The 20,893-nt window shown below is 48.7% G+C and overlaps 1 protein-coding gene and 1 long non-coding RNA gene across 4 annotated transcripts in view; one reads left to right on the top strand and one right to left on the bottom strand.

The window, feature by feature from the left end:
* Positions 1-11,779, bottom strand: part of Tspan2 (tetraspanin 2) — a 40,193-nt gene extending 28,414 nt beyond the window's left edge. For both annotated transcript variants that reach the window (XM_060392961.1, XM_021659935.2), the window contains exon 1: positions 11,646-11,779. In XM_060392961.1, the coding sequence (XP_060248944.1) occupies positions 11,646-11,714 (69 nt within the window). In that variant the 5' untranslated portion in view covers positions 11,715-11,779. The remainder of the gene's footprint in view (positions 1-11,645) is intronic.
* On the top strand, positions 1,436-20,287 carry LOC132656949 (uncharacterized). 2 transcript variants are annotated; one of them, XR_009594790.1, is made up of 3 exons: positions 1,436-1,793; positions 17,800-17,971; positions 19,184-20,287. It is a non-coding gene; the product is annotated as an uncharacterized LOC132656949 (long non-coding RNA). The 2 variants fall into 2 exon arrangements; XR_009594789.1 differs by lacking the exon at positions 1,436-1,793 and adding an exon at positions 11,929-12,116.
* The last annotated feature ends 606 nt before the right edge of the window (positions 20,288-20,893 follow it).

The following is a 20,893-nucleotide window of genomic DNA, read 5'->3' on the forward strand; positions in this document are numbered from 1 at the left end:
CTTTCTGCCTTTGCTGTTTCATGGGCCAGAATACTGTGCCGCCCACAGTAGGCTGACTCCCCCTCGCGCTCAGCTCTCAGGTCACTTCCTTGGGGAAGCCTGTCCTGGCCTAGATATGTGTGTTGTTTCATAGCTCACATAACTATTGCTATTTAAATATTTCTGGGTTTTAAAGGCCTGAGCTCTGAGAGCAGGGCCAGCTCTCAGAGGCTGGATGCTAAGCATTTTCCTCTCTGCCTTGCAGAGCAGACTGGGGTTGGGGAGGAGCGGCAGAGGCCCCTCTTGATCAGCTGTGGAATGAATTGTGTCCTCCTGAAACCCACCTGCTGAAGGCTACCTTCAGCCTGATGGTTCTTGGAGCTTGAATCTTTGGTGTGTGTGTGTTCAGGCTGCTAATCAGAGCTAGGTGAAACCATGAGGGGGGGCCCTCACAGTGGAACAGTATCTTTATAAAAAGTTACGTCAGAAAGCCTGCTGTAAGGATGAATGGACAAGACATCCTCTGAGAGCCGGGAAGCACTGGATGCTGACCTCATGTGCACACAAATCCAACCCAATCTCTGTCATTTATACTACCCAGTGTACACTTCTTTGGTTGTTTATGTTTTAGTTTATTTTGAGACAGCGTCTCACTACATAGCTCAGAACGGCCTCAAAATCATGGTCCTTCTGCCTCAACCTTTTTGCTGGGATTACTGACATCTGGCACCATGTTTACCTCTAATCTACATTTCTTCCTCTCCCCCTGTCCTCTTCCATACCTCCCTCCCCTCCCTGTCCCTCACTCTTTCATCCTTTTTCTTTCCTTCTTTCTTTTTTCTGGGATTGGGATTGAACCCAGGGCCAGGCACTTCTGTATCTTAGCCTGAGCTGAAGACTGACAGCCATCTCCAGAAACTCTCACAGCCAAGCCAGTACTTCATGAAGGACTATTTCTAAGTCCACCTGTGCCTGTGAAATACAGCAGTTGCGAAGCAGACACAGCGTTGGGGGCACTCAGCAAAACACTCACCCACAGAAAAAGAAAACACCACAGTGCTGGCTATCAGGCTTCATGGGCTGCAGGGGTCACGCATGCGTGCACCTCTCTTCCTGGCCAAGGCAGGTTACAATAACACAGACACACGCCGCCCTTCAAGGAGAGGTGAACAGAACCAGCCCTGTGTTCCTGCTTCCCTATCGTGAATGCTGCATGCATGCACACAAACCCAGATCATTTGCTATTCTCTTTTTTGGGGGGGATGAAGCCACGTAAAGTTGAAAATGAGGCTTCTATCCTAGAGTCTCCATTAATGCTTTCAAGCTAATACTTGCTCGTGGTGGCAATTCACGTCCTAGATGGAATCATAATGAGCGCTCGCAATGCCTGATCTGATTGAAGGCCCATTATGCCTCCGAGAAGGGAGCGCTCCCTTGCAGCAGGCAGATGTCACAAGCACATTTGCTTTGGAAGATGACACTAATTTGCTCCAAGTGGAAAACCGGCTCCTAAGACTTTCATTGTATTATGTAGAGAAAGCAAGGCCAGGATTCAGATGGCACTTTCTCAAAAGCAAAAACAAAACAAAACAAAACAATACACCAAGGGCCGAATACCATATGACATTCATACCAAATGGCCTCCCAAGGACCCAGTTGTCCTGTCCTTGACATCAGGACCGGGTGTGGACCAGAAGGAAGGGCTGCTGTGATGGCAGATGGTGATACTGTTGCTTGGAAATGGCTGGTGGCTCCCCAGCATTTAGGATTTACCCTCTCCCTCCTTCAGGAGGACAAGCTTGTGCTTCCTTCAGGTAAGAGCATCTTTTCAAATTGTTTATTTTTTTTTTTAGGTATGCATGTGTGGGCACATGCGTGCACTGCATATGGAGACGGGGAACAACCTGTCGGCTCTCACCTTCTGCCACGGGGACCCAGGGATGGAACTCGGGGTGGGAGGCTTAGCGGCAGGCCTCTTCACCCACTGAGCCAGCCCATGAGCCAGGGCACTTCATGACTCAGTGTTTATTCTCTGCACTGCAGTTCAAACTCTGATAGGATCAGAAGTGTTCTGTTCTCTGGAGAGAACACTTGACTGTGCATTTGTGACAGCCATGCCTTTTCTTCCCCTGTTTGCTGAAGCTGTTATGAAGTGAATTTGAGTGGGTCAGCTGACCTTGCTGGGAGGTGTTTACAAGTGCTGTGGGGAACTGGAGTTTCGGGGGAGGAAAACCTGGGGAAAGAAGCTGGCAACTTACTAATATCTGTGACAAGTGCCGGCTGTGCTGGGTTTAGTCAGTGCGTGTACACAATGCCTTTGGGTTAAAAGTATGGGGGTAGAATAGATCAGGGAAGAGCAAGAATTTAGAGGAGGACAATGGCTTTGTACAGTTTGCCTTACACAGCAAAACTAAGTTACAGGCCAGTGACTAATGTCAGGGAGCAGACGGCTTTACCAGTGAAGATCACAGAGACCCGGAACTAAAGCCTGGCTCCATCCAGCTACAGCCTTGGGTTAAACTCACCACTCACTGCCAGCCTTTTCTCACCTAGGGGGAATCTGCCTGTGCTAAGATCTCTGGATTTCCTCCCAGTCGCTCCCTGCTCGCTCTTCTCTCTGATCCTGCCCTCTGCACGCACAAACACTGATCTTGGGAACCATAGTGACTGATACCATATCTTGACTGTACTGAGCTTTACATAAGCAGAGAGGAGACATTAAATGATATTAAATGATATTTATGTGTTCACTTAACGTTCAAGGAGGCAGAGAGGGTGACCTTAGAAAAGATAACCAGGATTCTTTCTCTTAAAAAAAAAAATCATGTTATTATTTTTGATTGTGTGTGTCTGTTAGTGTGTGTGGTGTGTATGTGTGTGTGGCGTGTGGTGTGTGTGTGTACGAGTGTGCACTCCCGCATGTTCAGGTCTGCATATGCACCCTTGTGCACATGAGTTCAGGAGCCTGTGGAGGCCAGAAGAGAGTATCAGACTGGAGTTACAGGCAGTCATGACTCCCAGGGTAGGTACTGGGAACCAGAGGACCCTCTGCGAGAGCAGCCTGTGTGTGCTCTGAACTGCTGAGCCGTCTCTCCAGCCCCGAAACCAGGATTCTTAAATACTGGCCAGTACCAGTGCGCTTTACCCGGCGTTCCACGGTTACAGTGAGAAACCGTGGCAGAGAGCAAACGCAACCTGTCAAGTTTGGATCGGAACAAGCAGAAACACTCAGTTGCCAGAAAGTTCTCTGGGATGGACTATAGGAGACACAGGCTGGTGTTCTCTAGACATTTAAAAAAAAATATTAATTTTCTAAGAACCTGCTTCCAGGTCACTAAGGCGCTGCGCCAGTCCCTTCCAGGATGAAAAGGGCATCACACAGCTCTCTATGCAGTGCTCCCACCCCGGGTCTTACTCCACAACATGTGGCTTTATGCTCCTGTTCAATACCACACACACACACACACACACTTATAAGCAAACTCTTCCCATTGTAAAAGTGAATGGGCAGACGTTGGACCGACCGCTCTAGGAATCCCTGTTTTTCTAGAATGCTCTCGTTTGAGTGTTCAGACTGAATAACGCCATGCCCGTGACAGGATGACAAAATCCATCTGTACCGACAGTAGCCCATGTAGCAGAGGTACAAGTAGGGGTGAGGGTATGGTCAGACTCTGTCCAGACCCTGGACAAGACACGAAACTCCTATAACCCTGGGCTAACCATCTGCAGGATAGGCGAGGAATGTGCCTTCCGGGGGAGCAAGCGAGTTTGCTGTGTACTTAGAGCTGTGAGTGCTGGCGCTTGGCCTTTTCAGGCAGGTGGACTCACTGAGTCAAACTGAGAGCAGAGCCTTCAGGAAGGCAGCTCCTCCCCCGCACGATACCAATACCTTAGTTTGCTGCCTTCTGATTTTCATCAAGTGTACTCCCCTGCTGTTCTTGGCAGCTGGATTTCCCTTCAGTTTTTAAAACAGTACCAGAAAGCCGGTGCCCTTTATAGAGGCAACGCCTCCATTTCTTTAATTTTAGTTTATTTAGGAGCTAGTAGGGGAAAAAATGAAAATGTAGTTATGACACAAAGAATAATTATACTTAGCCTGGAGTTGTCTAACAGAATTGGTTGTTTTTTTGTTTTTTGTTTTTCCGTCGAGATGTGGGGAGATGGCTTAGTTACATGAAAGTGCTTGCTTGGCAAGAAAGAGGATCTGAGTGTGATTCCCAGGACTCACGTAAAGGAAGCCAGTTGTGGCGGCTCGTGCTTACCATCCCAGCGCTGGGGCACAGAGACAGGTGGACCCTGGAGCTCACTGCCTTCTTGCTGAGCTCTGGGCCAGTGGGAGACTGTGTCAAAAGAAATCTAAAAAGCTGGATGGCGCCTGAGGAATAATACCTACATACGTGCATGTACATTATATACAACCAAGCATGCATACACACACACACACACACACACACACACACACACACACAGACACACAGCTTCCCCAGGGTTATAAACATTTGCCTTCTGTGTTGTCCTGTATCGCAGCTACTTGACACCAGTGGCTACTGAGTCCTTGAAATGCGGTGACTGGGACTGAGGACAGAATATTATGCTTTATTTGGCTTTAATTAACCTCAACAGCCCCAGGTGCTCAGCAGCATGGCCACCATATTGCATAAGTAGGTGTAGAAATCCCTCACACGCTCCTCCCGGCTCCCGCCACCTCTCCAAGCTTGTAGCCTGAGGACTCAGGAAGGCTAAGGACAGAGGTGCTGGAGCCTCAGCTGGAGACCCAGCTCTGCTGCTGGCCAGTTCTGTGGTCTGGGCAAGTCCCGGTATCTCTGTCTCCTTGGGTGGAACTTGAGGAAAGCAGCTGCTGCTTCACAGGGCTGTGGTGATGGCTGAAGGGGTTAACATGAGGCTGTGCTCAGAAAAGCACTAGCCCTGGGCTTACACTTGGGCAGCGCTATTATCCTTCAAGCCTCTGATGCCGAAATTAATTTTCTAAAATGGTCTCTCCAGTACAAACTAGCCTCTCCTTGTAGCGTCTCAATTTCCATATTGTTTTCACCTGCCTTAAACCAGGCCCATTCCTTACCCGTCTCCTGTTTCTGCCACAGGTGGGGGTATTTTATGCACCTCTTTATCCCAGTATTTCTAGAATGCTTCAAGACTGAACCTGACCCTGGCTATAATCACTCCAATCATACACTATGTATTTTCCAAGCCAGCAGAATCTTGTTTTGTTTTGTTGAGATAGGGTCTTACTATGTAGCCCAAATAGGCCTTGAATTAGGTTGTCTTGCCTCAACCTTCTGCATGCTGGAGTCACAAGTGTGAGCTACCATGCCTGACTCTTCTTTTTTTGTGTGTGTATGTAAACATGTGTATACGCAGGCATTTAGGCCTGGCGCCTGCACATGTGAAGGTCAGAGGATTACATAGGTGTGTATTTCACTTCTGGCTTATTCCTCCGAGGCAAGGCCTCTCACTGAATCTGGAGCCAGGACAGTAGCTAGCAAGCCCCGGTGATCTTTCTATCCCCAAACAGTGCTAGCTTATGGGGCAATCGGCCCCGTTCAGCTTTTTTTTTCTGAAAATATTCATGCTTTATTTGTTCAGCGTCAATAGCTAAACTTTAGGATAAGGAAAACACAGTCACAGTGACACAATTCAGTTGGTTTGTGTAAGGTTAATTCTATAAATAGCAATGTCTTAAGGAGATAATTGATTCCTTTTTGAAGAATCTTTTAGACATTCACTGGTAAGCCTAGTTAATTATCAGAATTATTTCTTAATATACATTTTATTTAGCTCTGTTGGGATCAACCGGTGGCATCTCACGTCCTGCCTGTTCAGCTTTTTCTACGGGCTCTGGGGATTGGAGTTTGGGCCCTCAGGCTTGTGCAGCAACTGCTCTGACCCACCGAGCCATCTCCCCACCCCTCTAGGATGTTCCCCTGTACTTTGTGTTCCGTGTTCCACATCCCAAATGCACTAATAATGTGAAAAGGTGGGAAACGAGGAAACCTCGAGCGTTCTACCTACGGCGCCTCTCAGCTTTCACACTTGTAAAGTGGGGCTAATTAAATTATTGCGAAAATTAAAAATATGAAGACTGCGAAGCTAGGCGTTGCTCATAATTCCTTGCCAGATGAGCTCATGTATGTGGAAGCATTTTGTAAACCAGAACTTCACATGCATGTTAATTAGCACTGTTGATTTTCCTTTTAATGAAGGAACATGGAGAGAAAGGCAGGCCGAGGTAACTCCCGTTTATCTGTAAGCTGTGCTCCAGCCTGCTGGATATTCCCGTCTCATTTCCGCCTTCCTCCATCTCTTAGAGACCCTAACAAGGAGGGCGAGCCTGCTGGGAATGCCCTGCCAGTGTTAAGGCTGGAGGAGAGAGGTTACCCAGACAGACTTCAGGCAGGGTGATCGAGAATAACACCTTGAGACCAACTCATGATGGCAATCCTAGGACTACCGAGTGTTAGTGAGAGGAACCCTGGGAACAATAACCATAAAATGGAAGAACCACCAAAACCAAGCCTTAAATAAACAAGGGTCTTGCGCTCATGAGGCCGCCTCTCAAACAATGGTCCTTAAAGTGTCTTCAGAGCAGCCAGCATCACCTGGGGGACTGTTACAGGCGCAGACCTCCTAAGTCAGAATATATAATTGAATTAGGCCTCCTGTATCAATTTTCACATTATACTAGGAGAGGCACAGACCACCAAAGCCTGTGCCATCTTGTCCCTTGGCCTCTATGTGATAGCACAGAAGCATGGCAGGGACCTACCAGTTCTGCACATGAACTTTTATCTAGAACCCTCTTGACCCTCGGGTGTCTCGGGACTAGAAGGGAGGATGCCAGCTCCTGACAGTCCCTGCCCACCAAGTGCAGAGACCAAAGAGGAGATGAGATATTATCAAAGACAACACGGAGGCCGGGTAAGGTGCAGTGCTTCAGGATGTAGGGCTGGGTTCTAATTTTTCAATCACAGTTCAGGGTTTGAGGCAATAGCAGGCGCCTAGCATATGTTTGCTGAGTGAACGGATCATAGAAGGAGGACCCCATGCCGTTCATAAGCTGTGAAGACTCCAGCCACTTTGTCTGGATATAGGGCGCTTGCATGCTCCCTCTTTACCTTGAGTGGCCTCCTGAATTATAGACCCTGTCTTCCCGCCTGAACCTGACAGAATCCAACCACCACTAACAGAACTCAGATTACAGAGTGTGTGTTCTGTGCCTGCTGGATTTTTTACTGTACATATATTAACTTGTTTTATCTGCACAAAGGTCACAAGGTGACTTGCATACTACCTTACCATGCTCATTTTACAAAGGAGAAAATGGAGGCTCAAAGAGGTCAAACAGCTGAACCTAGTCCCAGTAGAGAGACCCATAGAGTTAGGAGTAGACTCCAGCAGCGTGGTACCAGAATCCGCCTTTCAGGCTTCAACGTGCAGAATTGCCATGCTACATACACCTGCCTAAGGTCTACCATAAGGAATACAACTCTGGCCTCTCCAGACCGGCCATGCTGTGCGCGCTTTGCTCCTCCCGGAATCTCCAGGTCCCTCGGCACACAGTAGGGAAGGCTGGCCAATGCTTCTGTCTTCCCACTTTAACAGAAATCAGTGGAACAGGCGATGGACAGTGAGCAGACTGTCCGGGAGGCTCCAAAGGCTCTCTCCCCACCCCCTGCACCATCCTTTCTAACAAGTGGCCACTCTGCAGTTGTTTGAAATGCGCGGGACAGAGCAGGAATATAAGCTTTGTTTGAGTCAAACAACGTTCACCCCTGAGCTAAAGAGAGTCTTTTCAGAAGCACCTAGTAGGCATCACCAAGTGAAAACCCAAAGTTGCATCGATCATGGCGAGGAAGAAAGGCAGTGCCCGTCCCACTTGCCATATATGGTATGTGACTTTTCAACCAGGAACAGCCTTGCTTCCTGTTGGACACAGCCCCCAATAGCCCAGAGCAGCACAATGATAGGAAAACGCTGAGCAGACAACAATAAACTAAGGAATAAACAGTGCCTAGGCTTTTCTTCTAACCAATATATGTGGCCGGGTGGGTTGTAGTGTTTTATTTATATTGCTATGCAACAGAGGGGAAGAAAAAACAAAGGTGATTTCAGCGCAGTCAGGGCTATACCAAGCCTTGTGGCTGTAGTTCCTCAAGTCAGACCCGACAGACGCAAGCCAGACATCACCTATTAGATCAGAAGTTAATTTAGTGGGGCTGAGGACCAGGCTTTACTTGGGGATTTAAATCACTCATCACTCGGTGTGAGTCCAGCTGGGTTCCCTGCGCTGGTTCTCAAAGGTCTGGCTGAATGTTTAGAAAACCAGAGGCACAGCTGAGGGGAATGTCAAGCCAGCTGCCAGATGAGGCTCCAAATCTGTGACTCGCAGACCACAGAACACACTCCACAGCCTCTGTGCCTGCCTCCTGGCCAACTTCTGCCAGGCTAGAAAGTGCTGTCACCAGGGGGAACCGACTCTATACCTCAAACAGGAAGACATCTTTGGGTGTGTGGGGACACCCAAGTCACTGCTGAGGGTTTCCTTCCAGGGAAAGCTCCCCCAAACAAAACGAAGCAAAACAACTTTAGAAACCAGGGCAGAGCTTCTGTGGAACCAAGTTCCTTCAGTGACATGAAGGCATGTATATGGATAATTATCCCATACATTCCACTTCCCCAAGCTGGTAGCTATCTGTTTTAGTTTGTCCCTTTCACTTTACCGAGAAAGCTGACGGCACCTGCTGCTCCTCCAGGGCCTTCCCTTTCAGCGGGAGACACTGGGTCCTCCTAGCTTTCTCCTGGCATCAGTCTATGAGAGCAAAGTTCAGCATTGCCTCAGTGAACAGGCAGGGATATGCCAGCTCTCCAGATAAAGCTGATAACTGATGTCTAAACGTCAGGAAGGCTGTTCACATCCAGGCGTCTAACCTGAAGATCCATTCATTCACCCTATAGAGTCACTCAGTACCTCCTATGTGCTGGACACCATTCTAGAGGCTGGGGAAATGACTGTGAAAACAACAGGGAAAAAAAATATCCTGTTCTCAGGGAGTAGGACATTTTAGTGGGGAAAATACCCAAGTCTGAGTTGAGAGGGTGATGTAAAGCTAGCCACCAAAGAGGTCACATGTAAGCCACTTGGCACACATAGATACTGTTTGCCAACAGTAAGGGCACCGGGAGAAAGACAGCCACTATTTATTGAATGCTTCATGTGTGTCAGGCAGTTAATAATAAAAACAACAATTAAAAAACAACAACAATCAACCTCAAGCCCCTACTCTGTCTGACTACCTTAGGAAGGTGGGATCAGACACTTCTCACGTTTTCTTTGAATCCTTGCCACCACTCCATCCCTCCAATTGTCCAGATGGGAAGGGAATCCCTGCCGGGGGACCAGCTTGCTCAGGCACACCCCTTCTTCCAAGCACCCCATGCTTTAGGACTCTGCACTCAGGCTCCATGGCTTTGTCACTCAGGTGGCTCACGGTCCTTGGCTAGGACCACCTCCGTTCTCCCAGCTCTTCAGAGGCTGAGCTCCAGTGTCTCTCATGAGAAGTGTTTTAGGCTTCTCACCGACACTGGGATTCCTTCTCTGAACTCCCTTTTTAGGTCCCATGTAGAAAAGGCACTAAACTTCACTGGAGCGCTACTTCCACTACCTCCCTGTGTTTGCGACCTGGGGTGTGAAACTTGTCGCTTGGTCACCCAGCCTTACTCTGTTCCTGTTGCTCAGTATGCGCTGTTCTCGTTTGTTTAGCTAGAGCAGCAGCCTTGAGAACAGTGCTTTAACTTAATAGACCCCGTCTATCTAACAACTGTTTAATAGTGGTTCTGAAACACGCCTGTGGTTTAGGATTACCTGAAGGGCCTTCTAGAGGAGCTGGCTGGGCCCCTCCCGCACAGTGTCTGAGTCAGCAAGTCTGGGCTCTGAAAAGTTCCTGGGGAACGCTTGCTGCTCCTGATCCAGGAGCCACATTCTGGGGACAGCTGTCTAACTGACTCTCCCGCAGGGTGAAGCTGGAGCAGGCAGCCTTTGAGTTCGTGCCTGCCACTCAACAGCTGTGCGACCTATTTGAGCCTCCGCGTCTTCCTCTTTGAAAATGGGGATGACCTGCACATGCACACTGGAGTAACGAAGGGGATGCTCTGTGCCCGGCGCTGTCCCTGACCCAGGGCAAATGTTTCTAAATCTGGGGAAGCTGGCACAAGATAAGCGCTAAACCCACCCAGAGACTTCCCTCTCAGGCTCACATAAAAGCTCCAATTTGTGAGCAGTGAGAGTGAAGGGTGTCACAGCAGCATGGCATCTATAATTAACAGCTTTTGAAATTAAGCCAGACTTAAAAAAAAAGAAAACCAACAAAACAAACAAAGACACAAGGGCACTCAGAAATACTTCTTCCTGGAGTGTGATGGAGGCAAATGCCAAAGCGTGTGAAATCTATGTGTATTTTTAAAACACAGGGATGTCCTCCAGGAACTTCCTCCAAACTGTTCATTCCTGACCAATGCTGGTCATGACCACGTGGGCTCTGAAGAGCTTAGAGTTGCTGGAGTTACCCAGGGGTCATGGCTAATGGGTTGGTAGACACAAGTGGGGCCTGCTGTTCAATAATTAATTACTCATTGCCTACACAACCCCCTCAGAGCACAGCCTCCAGCTCAGGCGTCTCAAAGCATCCCTGCTCCTGCTCTTACCCACTTCCCCCCAAGCAAGACTCCTGTCTCCCCTCAGGGTCTGTCTGAGCAGCTACACTGGCTGGCATTCTCTCACTGGAAGGCCAATGGGGACTGTGCAGAAAGGACCTGTGACGATTTTCCAGGGCCTGGGAGCAAGCATTCCAGGGAGGGTCTACCCGTAAACCATGCCCTGATAACACAGGAGTCTGGGGCCACGGCCCTCTCCCCGGCTGTCTCTCTGCATCTCTGACTGGGGAATATTGCCAGGTCTAATCCAGCCTGCAAAGTTGAATGAGATCATTTCAAGAATACTGGTTGTAGGCAGGGAGCCTGGGGGATGCTGCCGCCCTTCCAAAAACCCCTCCATTTTCCAACCCCTCATAGAACAGCACCCACCACTGCCCACCCATCGGTACCCTCCCCTAATGCCCAAGAAAAGGCGGACCCTCCCCCACTCCCTCAATTTCCTCTACGGTCCGTATTTTTCCAACAAACGACCAGAGCCAGGCGGTGCGTCCGCACACTCGTGGGATGGAGCGCCACCCCGGGCGACCGCAGGGTAGGGATTTCCCTCCCAGCGCCCCGGCCGGGCCGCCGGGCTCCCCGGAGAAGGCAGCGCGCGAAGGGGGTGTGTGTGCACAGCAGGCTGCAGGGAGCGCGGGCGGCCAGGCCCCCAGCCTCGGGATGTGGGGGCCGGCTGGGTCCCCGCACCTGGCGCCACCCGCCGGGCGATGCTGCGGAAGATGATGGTTCCTCTCGGGGGAGCGAGGCACCGAGTCTCCTCTTCTCGCCGGCTCTAGCAGCTCCAGCGGCTCAGTGTCCTCTCACCCTCCACCGGTCCCCTCCCTCTTTGTCTGCTTAGCGCCTCTGGAACATCCTGCCTTCCCCTAGGGCCCAACTCTATGGCAGTCACCTCCCTGGGGACCCCGACCCCCTGGCCGGCCCACCGGTTCGGGTCTCACCCAGAACAGCAGGTTGAAGCCGAGCAGCAGATACTTGATGCACCGCAGGCCCCCGCGAAAACGCCCCATGCTGCGACCCTGGCGGCGGGCTCCCGATTCCCCAGGCCCGCGCCGAGCCCCGGGAGCGGCGGGCGCCGGCGGGAGGGGCGGGGCGGGCTGGGAGGGGCGTGACCTGTGGGCGTGGCCTGCGGGCCGGGACCCAGGGCGCGAGGGGCCAGCTGGCCTAGGCGGGGGCTCCCCGGGATGGAGATCCGGGTCCCATGCCCCAGCTCCTGTCCTCGGAGGTGGCGCCACCTTCCTCCACGCCGGTGGGTCGGGCTCCCGTAGCTATCCGAGCATCTGTGCGAGAGCAGCGCCCACCCGAGACGCGGGGTCTCTTTAATCAGCGCCGGGTGCCCACACTCCTTTGAGACCCGCGGTGATGGTTGAAGTTGTCGGCGTGGCTATGGAAACCCAGGAAGGCGACTTCAGGTGGCAAAGCTAAGAAGGACGGGCGAAGCCGGTAGACCCTGTGGCGAGGTGCCAGGCAGAGGGTCCAGGGCTGCTGGTCCTGCAAGCTCCCAGGCCGCGGAGGCCGCTGCTGGAGACCCTCCCTCCCACCGCGGCGTTCCTAGAGGACTCTTACCTTAATAGGCAAGAACTGGGAGAAGGCGCGCCAGGCAGCTGCCCGGAGCCCTGACACTGCTCCCCACCCCTGCCCAGCCCAGCCAGCCCTCCAGGTCAACAAATGGGAGTCAGACTTCCCATATCCTGCTGGGATTTGACAGACTGGGGGCTCTTGAAAGGAGTCCAGATTCTCAGGGTCTAGATTCAGAAGCGAGATGGGGCGGGGGGGTGGGGGTGGGAGGGGGAAGTGTGGTTCTGTTTTGCTTTGTTTTTACTAAGTTAGGCTACTGGTGAAGAATCCGGCACCCACTTCAGTTGACTAAGTGTCTACAATATGTGGTGTCAGACGGCACGGGGGAGACAGGAAAGTGTAAAATCAGGGAGCTCGTGCGTTCATTTAGCAACACTCTGAGTGTCAGCCATAGGCCAGGCATAGTAGCAAGCCCCAGGGACACCAGAAGAACGTCAGGCCTGCTATCACACCCTTACTGGAGGGCACAGATCTGTGAGCAAATCATCCGAGTGAGGTGAGGTGGGTGGGCTAGGCGCTGGGCAAGAGCCCGGCCTCTGCCTTCACTAAGGAAGGCTTTTCAAGAAGAGTGGACCCGATCCTGACTTGTAAAATGAGTGCCAGCAGAGAGGGAGCAGGCTGTGGGTGAGAGGGTGGGGGTGAGGAGAATGGTGGGGGAGAGGGGAGAGGGAGCACTACCTACCTAGCTTGGGAACCAGAGTCAGGGAGATGGCCAAGGGGAGGGGAGTGGAGATGGCATCAGAACAGATCACAGAGGGCAGGCGCCTGACCAATGTGCCACACTGTTCCGTTATCCTGAGGCCTCTCTTTCCCATCTCAATATGGAGACCATAGCACATGCTTAAGAAGAGTTGTGAAGATTGAGGAGTTAATAATGCATGTAGAGCGCCCAGGTCAGCGAAGGGCGTGAAGTATGATAGAAGAGGTAGCGAGTGTGGCGCCAGGCACTCGTTCCGTTTCTACCATGTTACCACCTCAGCCTTTATCTCCGTCTTTGAATATCTAGTGAATTTTATTTATGAAAATGAGAAGAAAAAAATGAAAGTGCTGATTCTGGTAGTAACAGTGAACCAGAGACAAAGATAGAAGTCATTAGGTATGCAGAGGCGAAGCCTTAGTTTCAGTTACACTTACAGCTCGCTATCACCTCTGTTTTACTTTGAAAGAGGAACTGAATTAATAGGCAGTCCCTACTCTCCAGCAGGAATTCAGTGAATCAGCCGAGGAAACAGTTGAATTTTATGTCTGTAGTACTTAGATGTTATATACTCTGTAGTCTCTGGGAATAGAACCTAGGCTATGTAATAGGCCTATTGTTCTTCCATCCTGTGAACCTCGTGGATTTATTAGAATTGTTTCATGTCATGTCTAAGGTAACCCTTTTAGATCTGCAGTTTTTACTCAACCCATATCTTAGTCACTTTTCCTGTTGCTGTGATAAATTAGCCTAACCAAAGCGAAGGGGGAAGAGAACAGGCTTGTTGTGGGCCACAGTTTAAATGGACAGTGCGCCACGGTGGGAGCCACAGCAGCAGGAAGTTGAAGCAAGATGGCCACATTGTATTCACAGTCAAGAAAGAGAGTTTCAGTGGCAGCAGCTCAGCCCAGCAAATGGTGCCGGGGGCAGGTCTTCTCAACTCAGTTAACCTAATCGAGCTACTCCCTCTCAGTCGTGACTCATGCTGTCTCCCAGGTGATTCCAGATTTTGTCAGATTTTTGATTGAGATTAATCATAACAGCCCCCCTTCACAGAGTTAGGTCTCAGGAGGCTTGGCAGGACTAGCTTAAGATAAGGGTGAATCAGCACTCCTCACCTCAAGGCAATCCCATTTCCCTTGTGGCTAAGGTGGTGGGAGTGCAGGCTGCTGGGAGCCAGTTGGTCTCTCTTCTCATTGCTATTGGTTAAGGATCGTCTACTTGAATCTGTTGTATCCTTCTTGGTACTGAGCTGGGGACAGATCCAATACCGAGGACAACAAAGCAGAATGTTGAAAAAAAAAAAAAAACCTAGACCGTAGAAGACATTAATTCATCATCAAATCAGCCAATTCCAAAGCCATTTTTGAGGCTAGTTTTATTTTTACTTCTCTCTTTCCCTGTGTGTGTGTGCGTGTACATGTGTGTGCTGGTACCTTCAGCGTCCAGAAGAAACCGTCAGATCCCAGAAAGCTAGAGTTATAGGTGGTTGGGAGTCACCTGCCCTGTATGGTAGCAACAGAATCCAGGTTCCATGGAAGTGTAGCCAGCGCTCTTAACCACTAGCCATTTCTCCAGTCTTTAGAATGTGTGTATATCATGTGTGGCTGAGAGTATCCTAGCTAATGACACATTTCAAGATGCATTATTATATCCAAATAAAGGATACATTAAATGTGTCACAACAAGGACATTAACCTTTAAACTAACTGTCAGTGCTATCCTGCTACAGTGTTACATGTGCTACAAATAATTATGGAAACGATTTCTCTTGCCATTCCCTGCAACCTTTTATTATAAGTATTTTCAGATGTGCAACAAAGTCAAAATACCAGGCAGCGAGCACCAAACCATCATCACCTACATTGCCCAATAAACATCTTGTTTTTGTCTCCTTACTTATCTGTACAGCTGTCTGCTTGCTTTTGTTTTTGTTTGTTTGTTATTGTAAGCACTACTTTTTATTCTATTTTAATAGGGTTCCTTAACATCCCTTCCACCAACCCCGCAACACTAAGAAGGTTAGTGGGGAGAGGGTGGAGTTCTCTTTAGCTACTTCTGGCTGTTTAGAGTCATCTTTGGGGTAATACCAATCTTAGTCGTCAGGATATTTAGCAGGCCAGCAAACAGCAAGCAGAGCTGCAGCCCTCTTTCTTCTCAGAGCATCCCCCAAAGTGTCCCTCTTTCAAATCATCTGTTTTCTCTCCAAGCATTCTCTTCATCTCTCTGGTATTTATACCCTCTCAGAGTCCTCAGCATTAAATCAACTGCATCTGACAAAGACCACACCCTCCTCTGAGACGAAGAGGCAAATATCAGCTGTGGACAAACTAAAAGCAGCTCCATTTGGGATTAAATATTTGGGATTAAAACAAAAACCTGTTTACATAACATAACTGAGTTTTTAAAGAAACCAAAACTTCTGCTACAGTTATGGAAGTTCTGTGTGTTTCTTCTTAAGCAATCTGTGTACCCACACTTAAGGAGGGCAGCCTTACTCTGGTTTGCTTGCACTGTCTGTTCACTAGATTTTCAGATAATTGACACAGTACAGTACTTAGCCTCACACATTCAAATTGATATGAAAATAATTTCTTGTAAGTTTGGATATCTTTAAAGGATTTCATTTTTGGAGCAGATTAAATATTAAAAGTTTTGAAGAAAATTGTTAAAATGTTCATTTCAATGCTTGCAGTAGAATTTGCATGCTACTGTGATCTGCCACTAACTATCATTCTTTTGATGCTCTTCTTGAACAGGGTGGAATTTTACAGCTTTCTCTTTTCTTAAACACATATTTTCAGGTAAATCTAAAATGATGCATTTTTATGCTTCAAAGATTTTTTTTTCTTGACTCTCTTTTTTATACCTGTCTGGACAAAGATGACTGCATGATCATCAAAATAAATTACTTTTCCTCTTGGGACCTGTAAGACTCCAAGTGTTAATTAGCTTCGTAGCGAATGAGTTATCCTCTAAATTATTTTTAGTGTGCGGTTGACTAAAATAGCACATAGTTTTAAATGAACAATCATTAAACATCAAGGTAAGATACTACTGGCAATTCCTCTCTTTTGATATGACATGGATTTATTTTTGTTGATTTAGTAGTGCGTTTCAACACAGCGTCTTCCTACCTCATGTGTCACTACACTTTGCTCTCATTCTTTCCCTCCTCCACAGTCCTCTCTCTCTGCCCCTCCCCGTTCCAAATGGTTACCCTTCTTCTTCCACTGAGTCTTGCCTTCTGCTTTTGAATTAATGTGTTCCATTACCTATTTCCCACTTCCCCTAGACTCTCTGCTCTCCTCTAGTCCTTTGCTAGTTTCATGTTCTACACACACGTCTGCATATATGCATACATGTACCCTTAAATCTAGGCTCCACGTATGAGGAGAAAAAGAGGTGTTTGTCTTTTTGAATCTGGCTTGTTTCACTTAACACAGTGTTTCCCGGATGCAGCTATTTTTCTGCAAACGTCATGATTTCTTTTTCTCTATGGCTGCAAAAATTCACGTGCTTCATGTGCATATGAAGCACATTTCTTTACCCATTCATATGTTGATAGACATCTAGGCTGCTTCCATTTCTTGGCCGTTGGGAAGAGTGCAGCAATAAACACGAACACGCAAGAATCTCTGTAGTATGTTGGCCTGCCTGGTTCGCATTCCCAGCAGCAGTGCAAATACGGTTTCTTCCCCCACATCCTCAGCAGCACGTGCTGTTGTGCATTTCCCTGGTGATCTCTCTACCCCTTTTCAGGAAGACCTGAGGTCCCCTCAGGAAATTCCACCTTCCAACAGCACCAAGCATGGGAACAAGCTTTCCCTGGTGAATCTTGTGGGGATGTACTATCGCTGTCACTTGTCAACTTGACAGGATCTGGAATCACCTAAGAGTTATCTAGGCTCTGGGCAGGTCTTTGCAGGATTGTCTTGACAAGGTCCACTGATGGAGGAAGACCCATCTTTACCCTGGGGCAGAACCATTCCCTGTGCAGGGAGGGGTCCTGGACTGTCCAAATTGGAGAAAGTGATCTGAGCAGTCGCAGTCAGCACTCTGCTTCCTGACTATGGATGTGACAATGGCAGGCTGCCTCACGCTCTTGCTTCTGCAAGACTTCTGCGTCATGATGTGCCCTTGAACCGTGAGCCAAAATAAGCCCTTTCTCCCTTTAGTTACATTCGTCACATTATTTAATTTCAAAGAAACTAAGGGAGCATCCATAACCACCCAAAGGAGATGGGGAAGAAACGATCAAAGAGGTGGGAGGAACCCCAGAAAGCAGTGCCACAGAGACTGAGGCAGGAAGGCAGGAGGAGTTATGAAAGGAGGCAACTCCCATGGTAGAATGCCTCAGCAAGAGCTGGTAAGCAACAGTCCACTGTGTTTGGAGACCTGGTACACCTTGGCCTGGATTAGGACCTTTTTAGAAGGGTTGGGTAGGGCACAGTGGATGGTGGGAAGTCACTGTATTTTGTGCTTTCAAGAAGCTTAGCTTCAAGAGTGGTAGAGCAAGAGGGTGGGGGGGGCTATTTCCTTTTGTATTTATGAAGACATGCTTATAGTCCTTGGGGAGAAAAGAAGAAAGTCTGGAAGATGGCCAATGAAGAACAAGAGAGGAGTGGAGAGTGGATACCACAGGCTCACACACAGAAACATGAGAAAACAGCAAAGGGAGGGATGGTGGTGTTGCCTCAGTTTCCTCTGAGTCCCTGGGGATCTGCTTTCGTGACCTGTGCAATTCGGTCTATGGCTTTCGCGCCTGTGCTCTATACATCGCGTGTGATTTTATTATTTATTTTTTAATGTTTGTTCAGTGCGAGTTTGTATCCGTGTGGGCGCATCACTGTGCGCACGTGGAGGCCCCAGGGACAGCTTGCGAGCGAGGCTTCTCTCCTCCAGCGTGTTGGACTGGAACTCAGATGGTCAGGCATGGCGGCGCCTGCCCTGGCCCTAGCGTGTGATTGAAAACAGTAATTCAAAAACAAGGTAAAGTTGCTCGTTTTCCTGGCAAGTTGTGGGACAGTTCTGAGCTCTCAGCTGGAGTTCTGCTCCCCCAAAGAGGACTTCCTCGGGCCGGCAGTGGGACCTCATTAATCCAGACAGCAGAGTCTAGAGGGCTGGCTTGTGGTTATGTTCTCGGGAAGATTCCCTCACACCCACACCAAATCAAAACACAGGTGTTTCCTTGCCCTTTTTTACACAGTGAGTTTATTTCTTATCTTGAGAGCGTAGCTCCTGGGATGGGGTAGGTTTGGGCGGGGCACCGTAACGGACTATTTTAGTCTAGGGTTTCAGGCTTAACGTCACAAACCCCAAGCCACGGAAACTGTCGACAGAAACTCAGGGCAGCTTTGCCACCTGTCTACTAGCCAGGGCTCTTGTTTTCACATTCATTGTGGCAACTCAGCAGGAGGGTGTGTGTGTGTGTGTGTGTGTGTGTGTGTGTGTGTGTGCATGTGTGTGTATGTGTGTGTGCACCCATGTAGATTTGTATGTTTGTGCATTTGTGTGCATACAAAATATGCCCCTAGGTGTGCGTATGTATGAAGTACTGACATATTTCACACACAGCATTTTGGATTTAATGAGAAGGTAGCTCAGATGTCAAGTGTGTCCTCCTGCTAGGAGAGGAAGTCTGGTGTTCCTGCTGTCATAATTTGGGTTTTGATAATCATGGCACGGGTGGTTTTTTTGACTGTTAGGGTTGCCGTGTATCGATCTGGTTGCTATGTTGCTGGAAAACAGTCTGTGGGCTCAGGGTTTCTAAACCAACCATTTTATGGATGCCCAGAGAAGGAAGGAAAGCAAGGGCCATGGTTTGCTGATTACACACCGTCACCATGGTCACCGGGTTGCTGGGCTCTTCTCTTGCGATCTTTTTCCAGTGGCATTCAGGCAGCAATAGCTTCCTTTGCTGGTTTTTTTTTTTTGTTTTTTTTTTTTTTTGCTTCTGGTATTTGCTGCTGAGAGAAAGGGTTGTTTATAAGCTTGTGGGGACGGGTGGCTCAAGGGACAGGGCAAGGACTCCGGAGAAGAGAGTACGGGGGAGGGGGCAGGCAGAACGATGCTGTGGGCTTGGGCAGAGGTTTAGAAACAACTTGGCCTATTTTACTCTCACTTTTGCAGGGGTCAGAGAGGGGAGGAACAGAACTCGCTCTGGTCTGAGTGCTAAATCTAAATGTTTGTTCTGACTTATAGGTGATTCCCATTGGAATCCCGTGGCTTAGAAAAGGCTCCTTTAAAAAAACGACAAAGCATGAGCCAGCGAGATGGCTCCGTAAGTGAAGGCCCTTGCTGTCGAACCTGATGACCTGAATTTGGCCCCCCAGAGCCCAAGCGGTGGGAAGAGAGAAATGACTCCCGGAAGTCATCCTCTGAACTTTGCATCCTCTCTCTCACTGAATAAATGTAAAAACAATATGAACTAACAACACAGCATAATTTTAGCATGATTTTCTTCTTGTCTAAAAGTTTTAATGAGCTCCAAAGACCAAGGCCAACATTATCAGTATCTAAGTCCTTCTACATTCTAAAGAACACCCTGTGTGTGCTGTGTGTATGTGTGTGTGTTCGTCATTGCGTATTTATGCAGGAGAGCTACTATAGAGAACTGGCTCTATAGTATACATAGAACATGCTTATGAAGGATCCAAGATCTCAGTTGACCTGCTGAGCCAGCAGAGCCCAAATGTGGATCTCTTTCTACCCCACTGGCCTGAGAACCAGGAGACCCACGTGTATAAGCTCTAGGCTGAAAGCCGGGAGGCCTGAGACCCGTAGGAGCACAGTGCCCCAGTGACACTCCCCCAGCCAAACAGAGCCCCCTCCCCTGCAGAACCCAGCCAGGCTTGGGTGAGCGAAACCTGCCTACGCTGACCCAGCTCGTGAGCAAGAAATTTTGTTTTCACCCGCTGATTTTGGGGTGGAGTTGTTGGGTGACAATAACCAACTTACTGAATGTCATTCAGGAAAATGTCTATATACCTTCTTAGGTTATCTTGGCCAAAGGCTGAGAAATGGTTCTAACTTCCTAATAGGGAAATGGAGTCCATAAATGAGTTACAAATTGTCCAGGTGCAGACAAAAATGAAAGGCAGAAAGCAGTAGAGCTGACCCTCTGGGTCCACTGGGTCTATGTCTGTGGATAGAAACAACTGTAGATCAAATGTATATTTTTTAAAAATGGTGTCTGTACTGAACAGATACAGATGTTTTGGGCCAGCCTCTGAAAACACAGCCCGACAACCGCTGTATAGAATCTATTTGTATTAGGTGGTATAAATAATTAAAAAAATGATTTCAAGTGCATGGAGGATGTGTGTGGATTATATGAAAATGTGCCATTTCCCACAGGGATTCGGGCATGTGTGGACTAGGATAGTTTCAGGAGGCTGAGAGATCTGGAATCTGCACTGGATACCAAGGGAAAACTATCTCTGGAATGTTTTAAAAAATCCCTACACAGGGATTAAAGGCAAGTAACTCCATATTAAAGATAGTGAAAAGACGGAAGAGGCATTTGTCAAAATGGGAAATCCAAACAGACCCCAATCACATTATCTCAGTCTTAGAAAACATGGGGATAGACATCAAAGTCCTAGTTGTAAGGTGGCGGCTGCGGCTCAAGAATAAAGTGTTGCCTGTGGGCTGTGGAGTGAGCTGTAGAGACGGCTCGGTGGTCTCCTCCAGAGGTCCTGAGTTCAATCTGCAGCTACCCCAGGGCTGCCACGTTCATAATGTGATCTCACGCCCTCTGCTGGGCGCGGGTGTACACATGCACTCATATACATTAAATAAACACTCCTTTTTCAAGTGTTGGTTGTGAGGAAGTTTCGGTATCAAGGCTAGCTCATAAACGTAAGGAACAGGATCACAGGCTGGAGCAAACATGGGAACTCCACGGCAGCA

This window comes from Meriones unguiculatus, chromosome 10 (genome assembly GCF_030254825.1).
Source record: "Meriones unguiculatus strain TT.TT164.6M chromosome 10, Bangor_MerUng_6.1, whole genome shotgun sequence".
NCBI lineage: Eukaryota > Metazoa > Chordata > Mammalia > Rodentia > Muridae > Meriones > Meriones unguiculatus.